The 21573-nt window shown below is 45.9% G+C and overlaps 1 protein-coding gene across 4 annotated transcripts in view; it reads right to left on the reverse strand.

Moving 5' to 3' along the window:
* Positions 1 to 21573, reverse strand: part of LOC146182226 (putative defense protein 2) — a 73878-nt gene that overhangs the window by 34603 nt on the left and 17702 nt on the right. For 3 of the 4 annotated variants that reach the window (XM_084577283.1, XM_084577282.1, XM_084577281.1), the window contains exon 1: positions 16346 to 16926. The exons of the other annotated variant lie outside the window; for it this stretch is intronic. In XM_084577283.1, coding sequence (XP_084433409.1) covers positions 16346 to 16465 — 120 coding nt within the window. In that variant the 5' untranslated portion in view covers positions 16466 to 16926. Of the gene's footprint in view, positions 1 to 16345; positions 16927 to 21573 lie in introns of those variants that run through there. 4 annotated transcript variants of the gene reach the window in all.

Raw genomic sequence — 21573 nt, forward strand, 5'->3', positions numbered from 1 at the left:
TTACCGAGTCTCTGGTTAATTAGATTTAGAGAAAATACAATAAAAACTACCGGTGGCACTTAGGGCTCCTCACGCGATGTGATGCATAAGCTTTAGGCGACAGCTCTGTTTTACCACGGTTTTTCATTATGTCGAGTTTGATTTTGGATTCTACTCAGCAATACCTTTGCTACGATGTATAACTTCATGTAGCCTAAAGCTGAATTGCTGATCGCACACAATTAACTAATTAACGGTTATTAAATGAAATTTGCAATCAGGGTATGATTCTGTCACACTCAATGTAAGCTATCCAACACGATATATATATATATATATATATATATATATATATATATATATATATATATATATATATATATATATATATATATATATATATATATATATAGGGGAAATGAGGGTGCTCGTTATAATACATGAAGGAAAGAAAGCCAACAGTCGGCGAGGCCAAGGAAAGCGTTGGGTATGTTACTTTATGTCTTTTTTTAATGTTTACTTGGATAATCACAGAAATTAGTAGTGTAATCTTGTTTAGGGGAAAGACAATTAAACACAAAAGTAGAAGAAAAAACAACGTGCCGATGGTGGGAACCGAACCCACGACCTCCGAATATCGCGTCCGGTGCTCTTCCAACTGAGCTACATCGGCCGCTGTCCCCCCTGCTACTTGCTTGGGTATTTATATTGTCTGTATGCGAACCTTGAGAGTGTTCACCAAAAAAGGACATAAAGTAACATACCCAACGCTTTCCTTGGCCTCGCCGACTGTTGGCTTTCTTTCCTTCATATATATATATATATATATATATATATATATATATATATATATATATATATATATATATATATAATTCAAGTATTATAACGTTACATTGAAAAACATATTGTCTTCACTGAAAACACTTGCGATGTATCTATTGAAAATATTGCCAAGTGTCTCCAAATATTTTGAGGTGATTCTCGTAAGAAGTTTTCCAATGTAATGTTATAATACTTGAATTTAGATTCTTTTATGTAGGACCTCAAATTACTTAGAGCTAATATGAAAAAGAACTGAACAAGGGTAAGTGGGGTACGCTTCAGTTCGCAGATGAGCCTACGTTTCGACAAGTGGACTTGTCTTCGTCTGGGCCCAGACGAAGACAAGTCCACTTGTCGAAACGCTGGCTCATCTGCGAACTGAAGCGTACCCCACTTACCCTTGTTCAGTTCTTTTTCACACCGTGCAAACCATCTTCTTCCTTTCGTTCTACCTTAGAGCTAATATGTCACTCAACGCAGCTGGATCGAGTGTGCGTCGGTACTTTTTTCTACACCGGCCGACTTTTCTTTTTAGTTGAATAATATTCCTTGTTATTCAAGGACTGCATACACATTTCTTTCTTGTGATCAGTGGCACATAATGAGTTATGCACCTAATGCACCTATGTACTAAAGACGCGAATTCTAACCATAGTTGATTAACAGTCACCGATTCGTTACAGCTTAGTGTTTAAAACGGGCCAAAGTAGTAATCTAACCCGTCAAGTACAGCGATGTCGCCAGCCCTATTACAATCTCTGTAAGATGACACTTCAATCGTCTGCTTTCGGAAAAAAGCAAGGGGCAATTTCATACTAACTAAACAATGATCGGAGAGACCAGGTGACACTTCTACCTCCACAGTCTGTGATGAAAGACCTTCAGTTAGAAAACTGACTGGCCATGTATTCACATTCACATGGCCAGTCAACGTCAGCCATTCGTGACCACTGCGACCAGCCGCGAATAGACATTTCTCGCACTCTAAGGCCTGAGGACCGCCGTGACAGCAGTATTAATTAAAGAGAACAGGGCTAAAAAAAAAAAAGGTCTTTTTCAAAGTCGATTCAGGCGTCATACAGCTCGAACTGTGGAAAGTTCTTGAGAGTAACTCTGCGTATAAAACCAAGCCATTGAAACTTCACAGTTTGTTTACAAATCTGCCCATGTGACTGACAACGTCCTGTTCTAAGACATAATAGCATTGTAGAAATTGCTGAATATTCACTACGCAGTAGGAGTATCATGTGCGTACGATAAGCGAACCGTAAGAAACCATTTTCTTTAAAAGGCGAGAAAAAGGACGGCCTGCGCCACTGGTTGGTGCGGGACGTTAAGCCCGTCTTTGCATGCATTGGCGACGTTTGTTAGGAAGACAATCTTTCCTCGGGTGCACAGCGAATGAAGCTGTAAGAAAATACTAATTGCGAGGTATTGGCATACTTGTGGCCTCGCCATCTTCCACTTCAGCAATATTGTCTAGTTTCGCATGTTAGGGCGAAATGAACTATGTGCATAAAGAGAAATATGTAAATCTGGCGGTATATGCAAATATTTTCGCATTACAATACTTATAGGACCTTTCCAGCTTCCTCTCTTCTGCTTTGCATTTAAAATCTAGCTTGTTTGACTTCCATTGCGAAGATACCGCACGACTTTCATGCAGCCATTTGGTTTTGCTTAATTTTTTTTTTTTGCTTACAAGTCTTTCAACGTTAAGAGGAATCATGTCGAACAGACGTGCTTAAAATATCGATATTTCTACTTTGCTGCATATCATGCCGTCCGGACTTGTTTCCGTGGTAAACACTGAAAAGGGTCTCTCGCATAAGGTGGTTGCCAACTTTTACATATAGACAGTGTATTGAGCCGAATGAGGGTCAAATAAAAGAATGGCTTATGACTTCCGGTAACTGCAAACAACGACAAGCGAAAAACAGCTTGGTTGACAAGGAAGTAATCATGGTTAATTGTCTTAAGCTGCAAGTCGGGAATTCCGTGTTATGCAGGTACATTAATGTTTACACTGCATCCAAAGAAGATTTAATACAATCGAAGCTTGAAAAAATTTCGTTTAAGCTTAAATCAAAAGCCATTCAATTAGCCAGTCGGTCGGTCAGTCGATCTGTGTGTCTATTCCCGTCTTTCTCTGTGCCTGTCTCCTTCCTTCCTTGCTTCCTTCCTTCCTTCCTTCCTTCCTTCCTTCCTTCCTTCCTTCCTTCCTTCCTTCCTTCCTTCCTTCCTTCCTTCCTTCCTTCCTTCCTTCCTTCCTTCCTTCCTTCCTTCCTTCCTTCCTTCCTTCCTTCCTTCCTTCCTTCCTTCCTTCCTTCCTTCCTTCCTTCCTTCCTTCCTTCCGTCCTTTTCCTTCCTTCCTTCCTTCCTTCCTTCCTTCCTTCCTTCCTTCCTTCCTTCCTTCCTTCCTTCCTTCCTTTCTTCCTTCCTTCCTTCCTTCCTTCCTTCCTTCCTTCCTTCCTTCCTTCCTTCCTTCCTTCCTTCCTTCCTTCCTTCCTTCCTTCCTTCCTTCCTTCCTTCCTTCCTTCCTTCCTTCCTTCCTTCCTTCATTCATTTCCTTTTCTTTTTTTCCTTCCCTTCCCTCCCTTTCTCTCCTTCCTTTCCTTCCCTTCCTTTCCTTTCTTTCTGTCTTTCTTTTCCTTTCCGTTCCTTCCTTCCTTTCATTCATTCCTCCCTCCCTTCCTCACACACCTCAGACAACATAAAACACCGCATAACGAGGAAATACATTACAGATCACAATTTACATATGAAAAAATTCGCTGCTCATGATAATTTGAATCGCAATGCACGCTAAAGTATACACAGTGTAGAATAATGTGCCAAATAAAAAGAAATTGGAGGACGCCTAAGCTTCGATTTCAGGAGTTCAACGCTATAGCGTTTAAATCGCAATGCTTTGAAGACAATGGATGGATCTCAAAATAACGGCTTGAGGGGCTAGTTGGTGCTGGATCATATTCAGATATGTGGCGCAAAAAACACAAACACAGGAGAAGATACGCAACACACGCGCACACTACCAACTGTAATTAGAATTTGAAAACACTTCCTCTTCACCACGCCTCCTCTTCTACACTCAGGCACATTTCATCTTCCTCTTCTTCTCATCTTCCTTTTCTTTGCCAAGGGGATAATGGCACTCTCTTCCTCGCAGACCTTAACATCGTCCAAACATGGTATTGACCAATCTCATCTTCCTCTTCTTCTCTTCTTCCTCTTCTTTATCAGGGGGATAGTAGCACTTTCTTTCTCACAGACCATGAGAAACATGACATGTGAGAAAGAAAGTGCCACTATCCCCCTGATAAAGAAGAGGAAGAAGAGAAGAAGAGGAAGATGAGATTGGTCAATACCATGTTTGGACGATGTTAAGGTCTGCGAGGAAGAGAGTGCCATTATCCCCTTGGCAAAGAAGAGGAAGATGAGAAGAAGAGGAAGATGAAATGTTCCTGAGTGTAGAAGAGGAGGCGTGGTGAAGAGGAAGTGTTTTCAGATTCTAATTACAGTTGGTAGTGTGTGCGTGTGTTGTGTATCTTCTCCTGTGTTTGTGTTTTTTGCGCCACATATCTGAAAATGAATGGATGTATAAGGTTTTGAATCGGGCGGCGGCTCGCGCCATCTGTTGCGGCAGACCTGTACGATCGAAGGAATTTTGCAGTAAGCACTGCATCACAGGTAAAGCGGAAATGTCCTTTGCTACTCATTTATCTGTTACTTCCGTAATTACTTTCTTTTTAATGACGCTCCTGAACATTACCTAACAGTCATAAGGCATTGCATACATTAGGCCCACCTGTATTCGGACAGAAGCAATGCGGTTCTGTGGCGGAGTGGTTGCGTGCTTGCCTCGCACTGCGAAGGAGCTGTGCTAGACTCGGTGGATTTCCACAAGACCTTTATTTTTTCTCTACTTTGCTCCGATTTTCGTGTTACAACCAAAAAGCCAACACCGGCTCTTGTGCCACACGGAGCCCTTAACGCTAGCCCATTAAAATATTCCTGCCAGTCGCGATTTCCACTCATGAAGTCATTAATGCAAAGAATAGGTCACCAAAGCTCGCCGCGTCGTAGTGTATGAAATTCGCGCTAAAAAGGAAATGTGGAATCATGCATTTTAGTTGTGAAATCGACCTGTATGGTGTCACACATGCCGTATTTATATTTATTTATTTAACCATACCGTATACCAGTGCTTTGGCCCTAGCAGGAGGGGCATTGCAAAAAATAATATTGAAGGGTATCAAGGAGTTATGCAACAAAAAGAACAAAATTAAGGACACCATTTCAACTCTGGTCACCTTAAAAATTAGTGACTCTTAAGTTATCTCTTAAGAGGTGAACGGCGAAAGCATAGTAGTAGTAGTTGTAGTCATTCTAGTCCTTTCTTCTCATTACTAAGCATTTTGAGTAATTTATAATCAATTGTAGTCGTTAAAAGTGGTCGTTATACATATTCGTCATTATACGTCATTTTAGTCATTACTATTCACCACGCAAGTCTCGATGGTGTCGCACCTACACATAAGCAAGCTATGGCAACACTTTCATATTGTTTGTTGCAAATGGTACATCGATTTATAAGAAAGAAAAGGCACAGTATCTGTCAGACTCAAAGGAAAGGAAGAAGGTGGGAGTGAGAGCGGGACAAGTGAAATAGGTATCATAGTGGAGATCTACGGATTAATTTCGGCCACCTGGGAGCTTGTAACGTGCGCTGACATCACACAACACAGGGCTGCTTCTATATTTAAGTACAATTAGGGGAAAGGAGGGTGCTGCATACTGTTTGCTGGACACAACAGAATCGGGGACACCTGCAATTAATTAGATCAAGGCCACTTGAAGTTCAAACTGAGTTTTGCGCAGTGACTGGCTTACCTGGCATAGTGAAACTTTTGCTTCAAAAGGACAAACTTCAAGAGCACAGTGCAAATGAAGGCGTGTTTGTTTGGAGAAAGAAAGGACATTCCTGTTCTTTAAAAAGCCGTTTGCCTCAAAGACGGTTGGTGACAGTTCATTCCATTCCGTCACTGCTTTTCACTTGGCCTTTTTTTTGCAGTAAATGTACTTTGTCGGAGTGGCTTCTTTTCGTTTGTAAATATTATTCCTGTCAGTAAATATTAGCTCCAACACGTCCTTAGTGTCCTTTAGCGAAAAGTGGGTCAAAAATAGGCAGACTTCAGAGATGCCTGTGTCTGTGCTTTATGTATAACTAGGCGGGTGTAACGTTTCTCCATAAGTTGTTTCCCACCAAGCAGCGAAATGGCTATATAGGTAGAAAATGCGAAGATCTGTTTTATGCTTCTGCTATCGAGATGGCAGAATTAGAGATTTTCTTAACGACGCAAACAACTTCAAGAGGATAGTCGCTACCATTGTCTGGTTCTGTTTCTTTTAGTTTGCGGATGTTCCTGAGCTGCCGTAAAGAAACTTTTGGAGGAGACATGCTTGTGCACGGTACGTGACGCCATTGAGGTTGACTTTGATGTGAAAAAAAGAAAATAAGAGGGTTGATAGGATCCCAATTTTCTCGGTATCTGGGCAAGTGAACGTCATTTTTGTAAGAAGTAATTCTAGATGCTGTGGAAAGCGCTGTTCCCTGCTCCCGACGCTTCTCACGTCTCATGTCGTGCTTGAAGAGCAGGGGACCGCCTCTCAGCCAATTTCGTCGCATGTTCTAGGCAACTTTTGACTTTCGTTGTGTTATGAGTTGCTTCTTTTTGTTTTCACCTTTCGAAAGGCTAAGAAAGTTTACGGTTCTTCCTTACGTAAACATGAAATCTTATGTTGTTTGGGACTATAGTTTCTGTCTACCAGATAAATTGTGATTTACGATCAGGAGTCATTAGCTCGGAGTGGAAACAAGCATCCTCGCAATAAACCCATTTACCTCCGCAGGCATTTTCAGCGGCTTTTAAGTAGTTCTTTTTGCTCGCAGCTATTTACGCAATGTTTCGTTTTATATTTATTTTCTGATCTGATATTATATATTTTATGTAAGCATTCTATGACCGCTTATAGAAACCTTTTCTCCAGTTACTCTTGCCAACAAATGTAGCGAACAATAATCTGGCGCTGTTTTTTCTCACTAAAAGAAATATTAGCATATCACGATTTTCGATATTTTCCGGTTTCCTCCAGAGTATGTATTCGAAAGGAGTTTCAGCCAACAATGACCCCGTTCACAAATCAACTCAAAATAGAAATAGATAACGCCTAACAACGTATATGCTAATGAGTAGGAATGTAAAGAATGAAAGTGAAGGGACTTTTATGCGAGATGACGTGCGCGCCTCTTCTAGTTCGTCCTTAAAATATTGAAATAACATTGTGTTTTGTCAAACCTCTTAATGTGCTGCGCCTTTAAATGGGTCCTCGATGAACTCCACGTACGAGCCCGCTTTGCGGCAATGTCACCAAAGGTGAATATCGACACTCCTTATCACTTTTGTTAAATATTATGGTGCGTCCCAAACAAAATCACCAAAATGTCGGCAGCAGCTTCGCTTTCTCTAACAACGAGATGTAGGTCAAGATGCGCGCGCTCTAATTTATGCAGAAAATAAAGGGTACGTTACAGCGGCCGCGTACCTAAGTGTGGTCATAAGGAGTGACCTGAGGGAGTCTGTCTGAAATCTTTTGTTTTTGAGATGAGGTCCTGGTTCAGCATCTCAATGCCTAGGGTCCTAGACCCTTGATCCGAGAAGGCGGCAAAATGCAAGGCGCCCGTGTGCTGTGCGAAGTGCTGTGTTGGTCTGTCGAAGAAAAACAATGGGGCAATTAGCCCAGACCAGAAACCTTATAGAAGAGTTGAGTTCAGGAAATTCTCACTTTCCGCGCGATCTTAACGCGCTTCATAGGCAGATCATGCATATATCTGACTTCTTTCAAGAAGTTTTTACAAATATAATCCACTGCCGCAGTGTGCAAATTTGAAGTTCTAGGGGAATCGAGAATATTTTACCAGCCTTGTATCCACATAATATTTACGTCTGAATCTGCCATACCCTTTATAACATGCAAGGCCAGAAAGAATATCAGACTTCTATGTTGCCATCGCTGCTCTGCCCGCGTGCAAAAGTGAACACGATAGAATCGAAAAGTTCGTAAAATATTCGAATCGCTGGCTAATGAAGAGCGAATAATTTTTTGCTGGTGTCAATATTATTGGTCGTTATCCACAGAAATCAGGGCTTCTCCCTGCCAAACAAGTTTTGTCCTGTGTTTATTATACTTTTCTCGGCAGGGAAGCTTAACCTTCTTTTCGTACAGATACATGTAAGTTGATTCGCATAATAGAAGGCTACAGGAAGCGAAATAATTGATAGTGACATAATTATGTCCCAGATTATATTACAAAGTACTTGCGAACAATAGAGTAAATATGTCATAGCGTAGAGTTTAGAGACCCTTCTGTAGCGTTTGGAACGAAGAGGGATTCAGCCGACGAATGTTGCCGGGTTATGCCTTGCATCAGGTTGTAAGCGGTGTACACAAGACTACCCTGGAGCTCCCGTTCGAAGGGACACAGTCCACGTGGCGCATCCAGGTCTAGCGAATACACTGCCACACAGGTCGGCAGCTCGGACCGAAACAGCGAGTGGAGGACGGAAGTCATCTTGTTTGACATGTGCTCGTGGGACTCAAAGCTGAAGAACACTCCCGTCCTGTTGCCGTACACTGCCTGTGCATCCAGGTTCACGCTCACTGACGGAAGCCGGCAGAAGGCGGCCAGCTTTTCCAGCGACCAGTGAGAACACGGTGCTCCCAGTACCGCCCGGTGTCCGTCGAGTACGTGGAACACTAGTACTCCGGCCGTTACGGAGACGCAGCGAGCCAGGGTCGCCGGGTAGGCGTATCTCAGCACTGGCTGCTCTAAAAAGGCGCGGACACCCCGGAACGTGAGGCTTTCGTCCCGCTGGCCGTACGCCGGCTGCATGGCAGTTGGGAAGCCTGCCACACATTTGGCGCCCGGAGAGGGCAGGTGGGTTTCTAGAACGAACACGCTCAAGGGAGTGACCAGTTGGTCCAAGAGAAAGCTTGGGACCAGATGAGATGCAGTGCGGTCGCTGAGTCCGTTAAATGTTGCACCCAGGACTAGGAACATCCCCGGGTTCACGCTTGCTAGGAACGAGAGAGCTGCGGTCAGCCCCGGAGCTTGATCCTCTGCGATGCGAACGTTGAGAAACGCGAGTCCGACCATTCGAAGCGTTGCTAGCGTCCGGTTGAGGGTGCGTGCTTGACGTGCATCAAGGATGAAGTTCGCCCACTCGTGCGAAGGAAGCAGGCCGGACAGCGTGTACTGAGACCTCATTTGCAGAAAGAACCTCCACGATTCCGCGTTGTAGGAAATGAGGCTTTCATTATGGACGTCGTAGCTGACGTGCGTATAGACGATCCAGTTGCAAAGACCATCGGGAGGGTAGATGGTGCGCTCTGTCGCGTTTGCGCCCACCGTGCAGAGGAGGAACTTCTCCGCTGTCTCGCCGGGTGTGTATCGGCGTCTCTTGAAGGCGCTGCCAAGGTACATGCCATTGTAAGAGGACGAGTTTGGAGACAGCTTGGCTTCGATGGTGTCGAGGATAATGAGCAACGAAACAATCGACACGCAAGTGATGGTGCCTGTGATTACCAGAGTTCGAGCCCGCGCTCGATCGTCGTGACACTCGGGGACAATCAGCCCTTCTTCAGATTCTTCGTCGCTCGATGTATAGGGAGAAAAACTGTCTTCCTCCAGCGAGCTTTCAGTGGAAACAATGCCCGATACTGGATGAATTTGCGCCTGCATCTTCTTCTTCTTCGTCTTGGCCTTTTGAAACATAGCCCGTACCTGCATGGGGGATTATTGGTGTTTATAAAATACTATATGGCACATACCCACACAAACGTATCGACCAAGAATTGGTCAACAGACAATGTTTTTGATATATGGTGGCATTTCTAAAAAGAATATGATTGGACATAGAGAGAGGGATGGCCAAGCGCATATCGGTTCCGTTCTTCGTCTTCTTCCACTGCAATACACGTCGATAGTCTCGGAATAATTTTTCACTTCGATTAAGCCGAGAGCAAGCACTAACCCAGAGTCCTTCACAGCCTTTAAAAAGTATTGAAGGACTATGACTACCCTGAGGCACCTACAAATGATATCCAAACAGAGTCCCGTAAGAAAAGATATTCTCCACACAATACAAAAGCGAATGTGTCTGGTGCGGAGACAGAACTAACTATACCACAAAACATGGTAATGTAGGGCTATCCCCTCAATGCATAAAATAGATAGCTCCCGTCCTGACCAGTGGGAGAACATTCCAGTGCATTCGGACGCGCAACATCAGATCATACTGGTGCAACGAGCCAGAGCCGCAGCTGAGGCCAACGGACCCCTGGACCAATGACTGCCGACCCCAATTGCTCCCCCACCAACTCTTTCCTAACCCAATACCCTTAACCTTCAGTTTTCAGGTTTCTTGGCCCTACAGGGCTGGTGCGGTAGGTCAACGCCGCTTGCGGCGGGGGCTAGCCAGCCACCCAAGTTTTATCTGTTGTAGACCGTCATTGCACCCGCCACCGCTCAGGTGGTGGACGACGGCTGTTGTTGCGGCGCGCGTCTTTTCTCCCTCTTCTTTTTATTTCTTCTCTTCCGGATAATTTGACGGGAGAGCGTTAGAGGCCCCGTTCACCGAAAATCCAGCTTCGGCGCCCGGCCGTGAGCGTTGCTGTTGTGAGCGACCAATTACTAACATGGTGCTGGCAGGCAGTAGCTGGCATCTGACATGGTCGAGCACTACCTGGACTTAGGGTTGGTTGCCTGACATTACGTTTGGCAGGAGCTGCCAACTTGGGGCTCTCCTTTCATATAGGGTGGTATCAGAATCGGCCTGCCAGAACCGTTGCATTCACGTCACCCCTAGGTCACACAGGCACGTTCATACGGCTTGGTAAAAGCGGGCTTTATATGTGCACTGGTAGCCTACGCTATCGCACCGTACCTTTAAAGCCGCAGCTTAACTGTCCCTTATAATTTTTAACAAAAATCTGAGGCGTTATTTTGAATTGAAATACTCCTAATTTCAGGAGTGGTGTAAAGTACTCATAGGTAGTAGTTTTTTTTATTACGGCTTTAAGCGCAGATGTGCGAATACGAAAGTTCTCGAAAACGCAAAAATAGTTCGACCCAAGTGTTTCCGATGAGGTACCGCTAGCATAATCTTTTCTTTTTTTATATCGGCGAAAATGAAAGCCCTCGTAGCTTAAAAATGCCATGGCTGAGAAAGTGCTCGGGGTGCATCATAGTGCCGCTATTACAGCGCTGTCATCTGCGACTTAGCCAAACGTCGCCACATTCGCTGCTTTTGCATTCTTCACAATGGAACTATCGCTATGGTGACCAGACCGCGAGACCGCCATTCAAGAAGCTGATTGAGGCCTACGAAGTAACTCAGCAGCCCTACCATCCCCCTCTCATCCCTGGCCATGCTCATGTGAATCTTTGGTAATGTCTCTAAACAAATACCTTTCAATCGCCTCAATCTCTTCTCTTATTAGCCATCTATCTTCCTTCACCTGTACCCTCTGTTCCAACACAACGCCAGCGCTCTCCACATAGTAACACTCTGCCCGACAGATTCTCCCTCACGGGGCCTGGAGTACTTGATCACTTAGAGCGACAGGAAGACCACACTCCTTCCTACAAACCCTGCTTATCAGAACACCGTCACCAGTTACTGAGCCTGACAACCCGGCTTTGAATCTGGCCGCCTTTCGGTGGCAGCGGAAAGCAAAACGCGACAGCGTGCTGTGCTATGTTAGTTCGCGTTAAAGGCCCCAAGGGTGTTGAAATTATCCCGCATCCCTTTTGTTCTTTCTTCCTTTTTTAACATCTCACCTTCCTTCCTAAGCTGACGGTGCGGTTAAGGTGTCCACCGAGAAGTAAAACAAGTCTTCATTTTCTCTCACACCCACTCTTGGAGAATCTGTGTCAGCGGAAGTTGCAAAATGTTTGTACGACGGTGCCAACTACAACTACGGGTTGTATAGTAAAGTGATATTTAAACATTCTTTTCGCCTTAAAGTAATTTTTGTTTATGTTTAACGTCCCAAACTGACTCACGCAATGAACGACGCCGTACTGAAGCGCCCTGGAAATTTCAACTGCCTAAGGTTCTTAGGTTCTTTGGTAGGTAGGTAAGTGAAAACTTTATTGATGAGTCTTAAATAGGATGTTGCACTCTAGGATTAGTCTAGATCTTTATCCCAGGTGGTGGCCAACCATCCATGACGTGCAGCGGAATTTCCAGCCCAATCTACCAATCGCCTTTCTGTTTGGAGCTGGGGACGGCGATCTACAGCTCCTCAACAGAAAGGCGATTGGTAGGTGGTTGGAATTGGAAGTAGTGGGTGGTAGATGGTTGGAATTGTCGGCAGAGGTTTAAAATATGATCGATGTTTGCTCTCGGAGTCTCACAAACAGAGCATTCAGGTTTATAATGGCCTGCGTAGGGAAGAGATATCAAAGCCGGTGAAGGGAATGTGCGAGTATGGAGCTGTCTCTATGTAGTTTGTTGTTCCTTCGAGGAAGAGCCGAGTGGTGGGGGATTTGCGAGTCTTTGCTTCCTGTAGTGAACCATGATGATGTGGTAGGTCACGAGCCGGTTCCTATCGCTATCGTGGTCTGTGGTGTGCCCTGCTCTGTTGATGCACGCTCGGACAAGGGAGTGGACCGCTTCGTTGCCGACGTTACCTAACTATTTAGATTAGCCTGGGTTGTGTGGAGGAAGAATTGAGATTGTTTGGGGAGGAAGAATGAATCTGTCTCTATGCGAAATTCGTGATTGTGATCTTAGAGTCGCCCAGAATGAGTGTAGCAGCGGAGGAGGAGATGGGAAGCGCTATGACTGCTTCATCGGCCTAGAGTGAGGTTGTTGTCTTGAGCCAGCATGTGGTTATGTGTTTCAGGTCGTGCGGCGCTGCATTGATGGTGCAGGACGAACTGTGGCCATATTCTGCCGCTTCCACGTAGACCGCGGGTGCCCTTCGGGAACATGCGGTCTACGTGGACGCTGAGCTCAGCAGAGGATGCACAACTCGGGCACCTCCGGTCTACGTGGATGCTCAGCTCAAGTAAGCTCAACAGATGATGCACCTCTCTTGGAAGAAGGCAGCAGAGCAGGTAACACCAACACAAAGCACAAGAGGCACACACACGCACACAAGGACAACGCTGCACTGACAACTATATTAACTGGAAACCGCACATCTTCTTCCTTCACTTCTTCCTTCACTTTACGTCTGCAGCCAACTTCTTTCTTGTCGTTAACATCCTGCCGGTTTGCGCAAAAATTCTACTTCCTTCTTCAACAAAACCACCGATGGCATGCTGACACATTGGTCTTCCAAGTCACAGTTTGCATATGCTTCATAAATCTCTCTGGCTAACTTGTCTTTCATCCTTTTCATAACCTTAACATTGTGAAGGTCAGCCGGACATTTTTGGTCTATACAATAAACGCAGTCTTTGCAGTGCATAGCCAGATTTGTGCCAGACTTGTCCGATATTGCCTTAGCGTGCTCTCTAATTCTTTCATTGATGCATCTTCCTGTCCGTCCAATATATTTCTTTCCACAATGCAAGGAAATCTCATAAACAACCCCCCGAATACACTTAGAGTACCTAGTCCGGTGTGAAGTTTTGCATCCAGAGTTGAAGTCCTGGTTATTAACCTGCAAACACATCTCTTTAGCCCTGTTTGGTGCCGTCGGAATAATCCGGATGCCATGTCTTTGACCAATCTTCATTAGATTATGGGTGAAGCCATGCATATATGGTGCAACTGACCACTTGTTTCCTTGAGTAAGGTTTTCTTTTCGAATCCTCCGCTTGATAGGCAGGACAATGCTTTCTATTATGCTACACAGCAAATGCTCAGGATGCCCTGCCTCCAGAAGCCTCTCAGTCTGGCTTAGAAAACTTTTCTTAACATGGTGGTGGCATGATTTGTTGAGAGCCGACGTCAATGCAGCCTTCACAACACCTCTTTTTAGTCTTTGAATGTTGGCACATGTACGGAAGAAACTGCTTGTTCCCTCTTGGCTGGTAAGTCCAACATAAGTGTTCTGGTAAGAATTCAAGACTCAAATCCAGGAAGCGCAAAACACCTTCCTTTGGAAGTTCCCAGGTGAATCTTAGATCAGGGCAGATGATGCACAGCTCAGCAGGTGCCCGAAGGGCACCTGCATAGCTGCTATAAAATCAGCTACAAAGAGATTACAGAAAACTATCGGCAAAACAGGTCAGAAAACCCACCGGCAGATAGGACACGAAATAAGATACAAGAAAGCGTTTGAAGGCGCTTGCAAACAAGGACTTTTCCGAACCCAGCTGCCCTAAGTCAGTGGTAGCCGGAACAATTCTCAGATAGACGCAACCTATGATAGGATAAAGTGGATCTGGTACGGTTAATATGGCTGTGACCAGAAATAAGAAAAATATAAATTAACAGACAAAAACGGTAGAATTTTGGAAGACTACTGTTGAGCTTACACCCCGAGACTCAGCTAGGTGTAATCCGACTGGCAAACACGCCGTCCGGGTCCAAGGGCTCCAGTCCGTCGTGTAGGCGGATAAGTTGACGCCCATCCTGTATCTGTTGGAGATTAAGTTTTACCACCGTCACCACCACCACCTAGGCGGTCAAAATTATTCCGAAGCCCTCCACTATTGCACCTATTTCTCTCTCTTTTTTCATTCCCACCTTTCTCCCCTCCATTACAGCACGGTGCTGATGTCCGCGGAGATGTGCGATTCTCATTCATAAATGTTTCTTTTCCCGCTGGTCGCTCACAACAACAAACAACAACAACAACAACAACAACAACAACAACAACAACAACAACAACAACAACAACAACAACAACAACAACAACAACAACAACAACAACAACAACAACAACAACAACAACAACAACAACAACAATAATAATAATAATAATAATAATTGGTTCACAGGAAGGGGAAGGCGCAGTATCTGTCACACTTGCTCTGCGTAAAATCAGTTCTCACCGGCATGAAAAGGCGTAGTATCTGTCACATACATTATGTGGATTTAAAAAAACTGATTTATTTATAGGAAGGGAAAGGCGCGGTAACTGTCTCACTTGTTTTCTGTGAACCGATTTATTTATAGGAAGGGAAAGGCGCGGTAACTGTCTCACTTGATTTCTGTGGACACCGCAACCGCGCGTAAGGGAAGGGAGAAAGGTGGGAGTGAAAGTGGAAAGGGAGAAAGAGGAGCCGTAGTGGAGGGCTACGGAGTAATTTCGACCACCTGGGGATCTTTAACGTGCGCTGACATCGCACAGCACACGACGCCTCTTCGTTTCGCCTCCATCGAAACGCAGCCGCCGAGGTCGGGTTCGAACCCGGGTACTCCGGCACAGTAGTCGGGCGTCTTACCACTGCACCACCCCGGCGGGGCACTGCAACCGCGCCGTAAGGGAAGGGAGGAAGGTGGGAGTGAAAGTAGAAAGAGAGAAAGAGGAGCCGTAGTGGATAAACCACGCCGTAAGGGAAGATAGGAAGGTGGGAGTGACAGCGTAAAGAGAGAAAGGAGTGGAGGGCTATGGAGCAATTTCGACCACCTGGGGGTCTTGAACGTGCGCTGACATCGCACAACACACGGACGCCTCTTCATTTCGCCTCCATCGAAACGCAGCTGCCGAGGTCGGGTTCGAACCCGGGTACTCCGGCACAGTAGTCGGGCGTCTTACCACTGCACCACTCCGGCGGGGAGGTGTCCACAGAAAACAAGTGAGACAGTTACCGCGCCTTTCCCTTCCTATAAATCAGAGAAAGGAGTTCCGTAGTGGATGGTTTCGGAGTAATTTCGACCACCTATAGAATCGTTTTTTGTTATTGACCTATTACACTCAGTGACTGCAGGAGTTCGGCAAAGTTTCTTACATCTTAATTGGTTTAGCCGAGGTAGTAAGTAGATAAGGTATACTAATATCGAACAGCATACCGACGCCTCTTCGTTTCGCCTCTTCATGAACTATACGGGACAAGTTGATCGAGATACTGACCGCCGCCACAATGTCTCTCTGGTCAGAGTTGATATACTAATTGTATACAGGCTGGCGCACAACCGTGGTGACTGCCATTGTTTGACCCAAGAACGGGGCAATACCTTAAGTGTGTTTATACTCAAAACTTTTAACTAGGAAAAGTGCGCTGCCACGATCGGGCACCCAAATTTTATTCTTAATGTGTTCTTGTGAGTTGCGTAGTCCTTATGATGCTTTCCGGATTATTGCTGCTAACCCCCATTCCGCGTGTTTGATAGATTTGAACGCTAAGTTTGTCACATAAGGCTGATTGAAAGAAGTCAGTTGCATCGAGATTATCGGGCGCTCCTACGGCTTCTGGACCTAGTGCCAGCGCCAGCCAATGAGACGCGGACGTTGAAATTCTCGTCGCCGATGACCTCGACGCTACCGGAGGACGTGCGCCGAAGTTGATACGGACCATTCCCACCGTCGTCGTCTTCGCTTGTTTCGCTGGTCTCTTCTTCGGCCCTGCCACGGAACTCGTATCCGCGTGGCAGGGACCGGCTCGAGCGACCACTCCCTCCGCCTCCGGAACCATTGGGGACGTACGTTCTTCGCTCTTCGAACTCCTGGTACCTTCTACTACCGAGTCCTCCGCTGTACTCGTCGTCGTTTTCGAACTTGTCCATCATGCGCCGCTCCTCGGATATCAGCCGATCTCTGACCCGCTCGCTGTGTCCTCTCGGTGCTTGTGACGCACCGGGAGGAGGGTAACCAAGGGCGTAGCAGCAGTTGGGAGCGTGTGGTATAGGTGGCAGGGGAGAGCCGTAACCTCCGGGTGAACCTCCAGGTTGGAACTGGTCGAGGCAGTTGCAAGTGAACTGGATGTGCGTGTTGGAGCCAGGAATCGACTTGACGACGTTCACCATACCTGGGCCGGCGCACGCACCTCCGCTGGTGGAGGCGGCCACGCCGGGTTGTAGTGCCGCTGGAGCGGGTGGCTTGGAGGCCATCTGTTTCGGGTCGGCGACTTGTTCGGCTCCGCACTTGCCGCAGCTAATCCTGCGTGAAATGAATTTCGTGTCGTCGTTGGTAGTGACGAGAGGTACGCGATGAAAGCCACAATGAGCACTGTTTATTATATAGACGATATGTGGCGGAAGAAGTAAAAATAGAAAGAACGGTTTGGTTGGTTGGTTGGTTTGTGGGGTTCAACGTCCCAAAGCAACTCAGGCTATGAGAGACGCCGTTTGTGGAGGACTCCGCAAATTTTGATCACCTGGGGTTCTTTAAGGTGCACTGACATCGCACAGCACACGGGTGCCTTTCTTTTTCGCCTCCATCGAAAAGCGGCCGCCGAGGCCGGGATTCGATCCCGCGTCCTTGGAAACAGTAGTCGAGCGCCGTAACCACTGCGCCACCCCGGAATACGACGAAAGTACGCGCAACTCACCGCGTTCTATTTTGTTGTGTTGAGCTCCCGCGTAAAGACATACCTCTCACTTAGCTGTGCGAAGACATCAAAGAATGACCTTCACCCGATTCGGGCTGAAAATCTTATTTGGACCGAGTAACATAACTTCTTTATGGAACCCGTGAGAAAATTTCAGTCAAGTATTCCGTAATATTTTGGCCGCGTTTCAATTCGCGAGTTTGCTGGAAGAAGGCTGAGTTAAGAAACTTCTGGTTGCTCACTCTTCAACAGATGACAAGCACAAGTCTCTTTCAGCCCCCACCTCACTCTGCCAGCATCTGCCAATGATCTGGCAGATGCTGGCAGCTCAACGAAAATTAGAAGGGTAGTAAAAATGTTTAGCTTGCATATGACGTCATAGGTCCTATGATGGCGCGCTAGGCATACCGGCTAGGTTACTGAAAGAAGAAGATGGGGATGAGCCTTACGAACATGCGCTTGCATTTTCCAGGTTCCTGACTAGTGAATATTGTGTCCAAAGTGACGTCGGCGTGAGTAATTTGTGCAAACCACGCTGTCAGGCTTACAAGAAAACCTGCTGGTCTGGTAGCTTCCCAGCGTTTTAAAAGTAACGAGGCATGGACAAGAAACTGACAAGCCTTATTTGATAAAGGGCAACTGCTGCGTGATGCCATCCGGGAGTGGCGGCACCTGCACAGAAACGGGACAGCTCTGCGTTAGGGTTTGCGACTGCACCTTGAACGGGCACGGCCGTTGTATGGACATGTTCGACACGGCCGTTTGACCATAGCCCGCCGCGTCTCTTCCTTGAGCTCAGCTATGCAATTTACGCAAGGGACCACCGGCTCTGGAACCTTGGTATCTAGGTCATTACAGAAGCAGATGTCGACGATCTGCGCCATGGTGATACGTACCTTTTGCAACATTCCAGTGGCGTCTGGTCGCGGAACATTGAATGTCGACTCGCAGCCAGCAGACGTCCCATAGGGGCCCGGGAAATGAAAGATCACGAAGTCCTTGTTGGAATCATCGGGCTTCTTCTCACAGGACTTATCACCTTCCTTCTTCTCGCCCGCCTTGTCTTTGGCCTCCTCCTTGGGGGCTTCCTTGGGTGCCTCCTTGCTGTCGCCCTTTTTGGCCGCGTCCGCCATGCTATCCAGTCAGCCTTTTGCTTGTTGTTTAAAACCCCGAAGCGCTGCTTGATGCCTGGCTCTCTTGGTCCAAGTTTACGGCTGTCTCAGTCGTAGCTCACTCGGAAGCGAGGATATGAAGTGAGCGAGGCGAATTTCAGGAACGTCATCAATTTTAGCTGGCTTCCAATGCCAGCGCTCGGAGAGCCCGACTCAGCTAGGCTAATAGGACTGTCGGTATAGCCGCTGTCTCTAGAGTCTTCGTCTTCCTGTGCATGCTGCGTGCGCCTATCATGACAACGGGCCCAGGCTTAAATTTCAGGATAAATATATTGCTGCACGCAAGAGAGAAAGACAACGTGTTTGTTGCTAAAGAAACACCCCGACTGCCAAAGCGAGACCTCGGGTGGCCGCAGCTACGCCGTGCAGAGGAGCTACAATCTCCTCATAATAAAAATTGTGTCTTTCGGGAATCAAAGCTCCATCACTCGGATCCCCAGCCGAGCGTTTTAATCAACCGAGCCATGCCTGGGATCGTGAATAGTGCATCTTGTTTCTCCTCTAGCGTGAGGATGATAGCAGTGATGATGATAGGCTAGTCAGCGGTGCATTTCTGGCGAGAATGTACTTAGCATGGGACATGATTGGATTGAACTACATTAGATTGGATTGGACTGGTCTGGATTGAATTGGACACGACTGGGAAGAATTGAACATGATTGGATTGGATTGTACTGTACTTGATTGGACTATACTGGATTAGTTTGGACTGAATTGGATTACACTGGATTGGATTGAATTACACTGGATTGGTTGGGATTTGATTGGATTGGAGAAGGATATGCAGCCTAGAGCCAGGTACACATGCTACTATATACATGCTTCCGCTACGTATATCCTGGCCTAGCTGAGCTAAGCCACCGCCAATTTCCAAGGGCAACCATAGCTCCCTAGCTTGCACTAGCCCTTGGTTTAACCAGATCTAAGCCAGAGCTAAATATATTTCTGGGAAGGCTGCATGCAGAGAAAAAAGTGATTCCGGAATGAATGCAGAATCTGCAGTGGAGAAGTGCGTAAGCCTGAGCGTTGCTGCACACAGTATATCACCAGACCCTTGTAGAGATCTCACACTACGGAAATTATGATAGAAGCTGCATCGTTGAAATGCGTAGCAAGCTGCACAAGTTCTTTTATTGTTTACCATATAATTGGTTCACAGGAAAGGAAAGGCGCAGTAACTGTCTCACTTGTTTTCAGTGGACACCTGAACCAGGCGGTAAGGGAAGGAAGGAAGGAGGGAGTGCAAGTAGATAGAGAGAAAGGGGTGCCGTAGTGGAGGGCTCTGGAGTAAGTTTGACTTTCTGGGGACTTTTAACGAGCACTCAGATCGTTCGATGGCGGACGACGGCAGTACTCTCTGCCATCACAATTATTATTGTCACTTACTACATCATCGTCATCGATACTATTATACTCTCTCTAGATAAGCCCAATTACGATTGATTCATCACAAGCCCGGCGAGTCATAGTTGGAGAACCGAATGATGGACCGTCATGCTGAACCACCATGATCATCGAAGTATTTATTCCGAGAGCAGTGCGCTTTGATGCGGGAGGTTATGCTGCCCTGGAAGAGCTGCCTGGATGGCTACCGCATCTGGATGCTTGAGTGCACCTTCCGGAATTTTGACATTTGCTATGGTGGCGAATAGCTGAATTACAGCGGGAATGCATTATGCAGCCCTGTGATTTGAGGCATGGGCTGCTTTAGTTTCTCTTCCCCAGTTTTCCCATGCATTTAGAAAAAAAAAAAAAAAAACAGCCTGGCTTGGTGGTTTGGTTTGGTTTGGTTTGTGGGGATTAACGTCCCAAAGCGACTCAGGCTATGAGGACGCCGTAGAGGAGGACTCCGGAAATTTTGACCACTTGGGGTTCTTTAACGTGCACTGACATCGTACAGCACAATTTGCGCGTTCGGCTGGGAATTGGAGGCATAGTGGTTCGAGTCCATGTGCAGAGAGTTTGTTTTCTTAATTGACAGTTCGTGGGAACGTTTCCTGCGGACATCTGCAGCCAATATTTCTTCAGTTCTTGAGCTTAGAAAGGCTTTCGCCTTAGAACTAAAAAAATTATTTCCGCTTTCACTCCCAACTTCCTCCCTTCCCCAACTGCGCGGGCCAGGTGCCCACAAAACAAGCGTGACAGACACTACGTCTTTCCTTTCCTGTGAATCAATTATTATTATTATTATTATTATTATTATTATTATTATTATTATTATTATTATTATTATTATTATTATTAATATTATTATTATTATTATTATTATTATTATTAAATTATTATTATTATTATCATTATTATTTTTACGTGTTTAAAGGAATGCTCCTTAGTTTAGTGGAAGTTATCTCAGTATCGTCAACAAAGAGTGTTAAAATCATCATATGTCTGAAATTAGGCCTGTTAACTCTGCGTTACCTTCGCACTGCATGAAGTATGAGAACAGTGTCTGTTTTCTTCCGACACTGATTTTTGTTTATTGCCTGGTATTGACACATTGCTTTTCACGAGAACAAAATCGACAAAAATCACTCAAATGCTATTTACATACTCTATTTACATATGACAGACTAAAAGTCACACATACACAACAAAGGCTCTAGCCTTGAGAGCCACTCGGGAGGTTCTACTACAGCTTTCTGGATTGCCAAAAACCTGTCCACGCTTTCCCAAAAATAAACTCTGATGGGCCGTGCATTTTTATCGCAGTGGTAACCCGCCATTCTTGAGCGCCATATACAGTGGAGGCCCATGAGCATACTGACACAGATTCAGGACCTTGTCATAACTCAGTGTAGAACCTCGGGTCGAGTGTGCCGCATCGGGTTTGCAGACTACAGCGCATATGAGCGCTAGTTAGTGACCTATTAGTTCCGAAAGTGCAGTAGGAGTCAGATACTGTGTGGAAACGCCGGAAAATGTGATTTTATGTAACGAATAATTTTCGACACTCTACCTGATTAACCTGGACCACTGTAATTACAGAATACAGAATTTATCTACAGCTACACACAAATTGCAGCACAACTTTTTTGCCAGGCCGCGACCTCTCTTCTCGGCACCCGATTCCAGTGTTTTCTT

Source organism: Amblyomma maculatum, chromosome 8 (assembly GCF_055883805.1).
Source record: "Amblyomma maculatum isolate TAMU_Amacu chromosome 8, ASM5588380v1, whole genome shotgun sequence".
Classification (NCBI taxonomy): Eukaryota; Metazoa; Arthropoda; class Arachnida; order Ixodida; family Ixodidae; genus Amblyomma; species Amblyomma maculatum.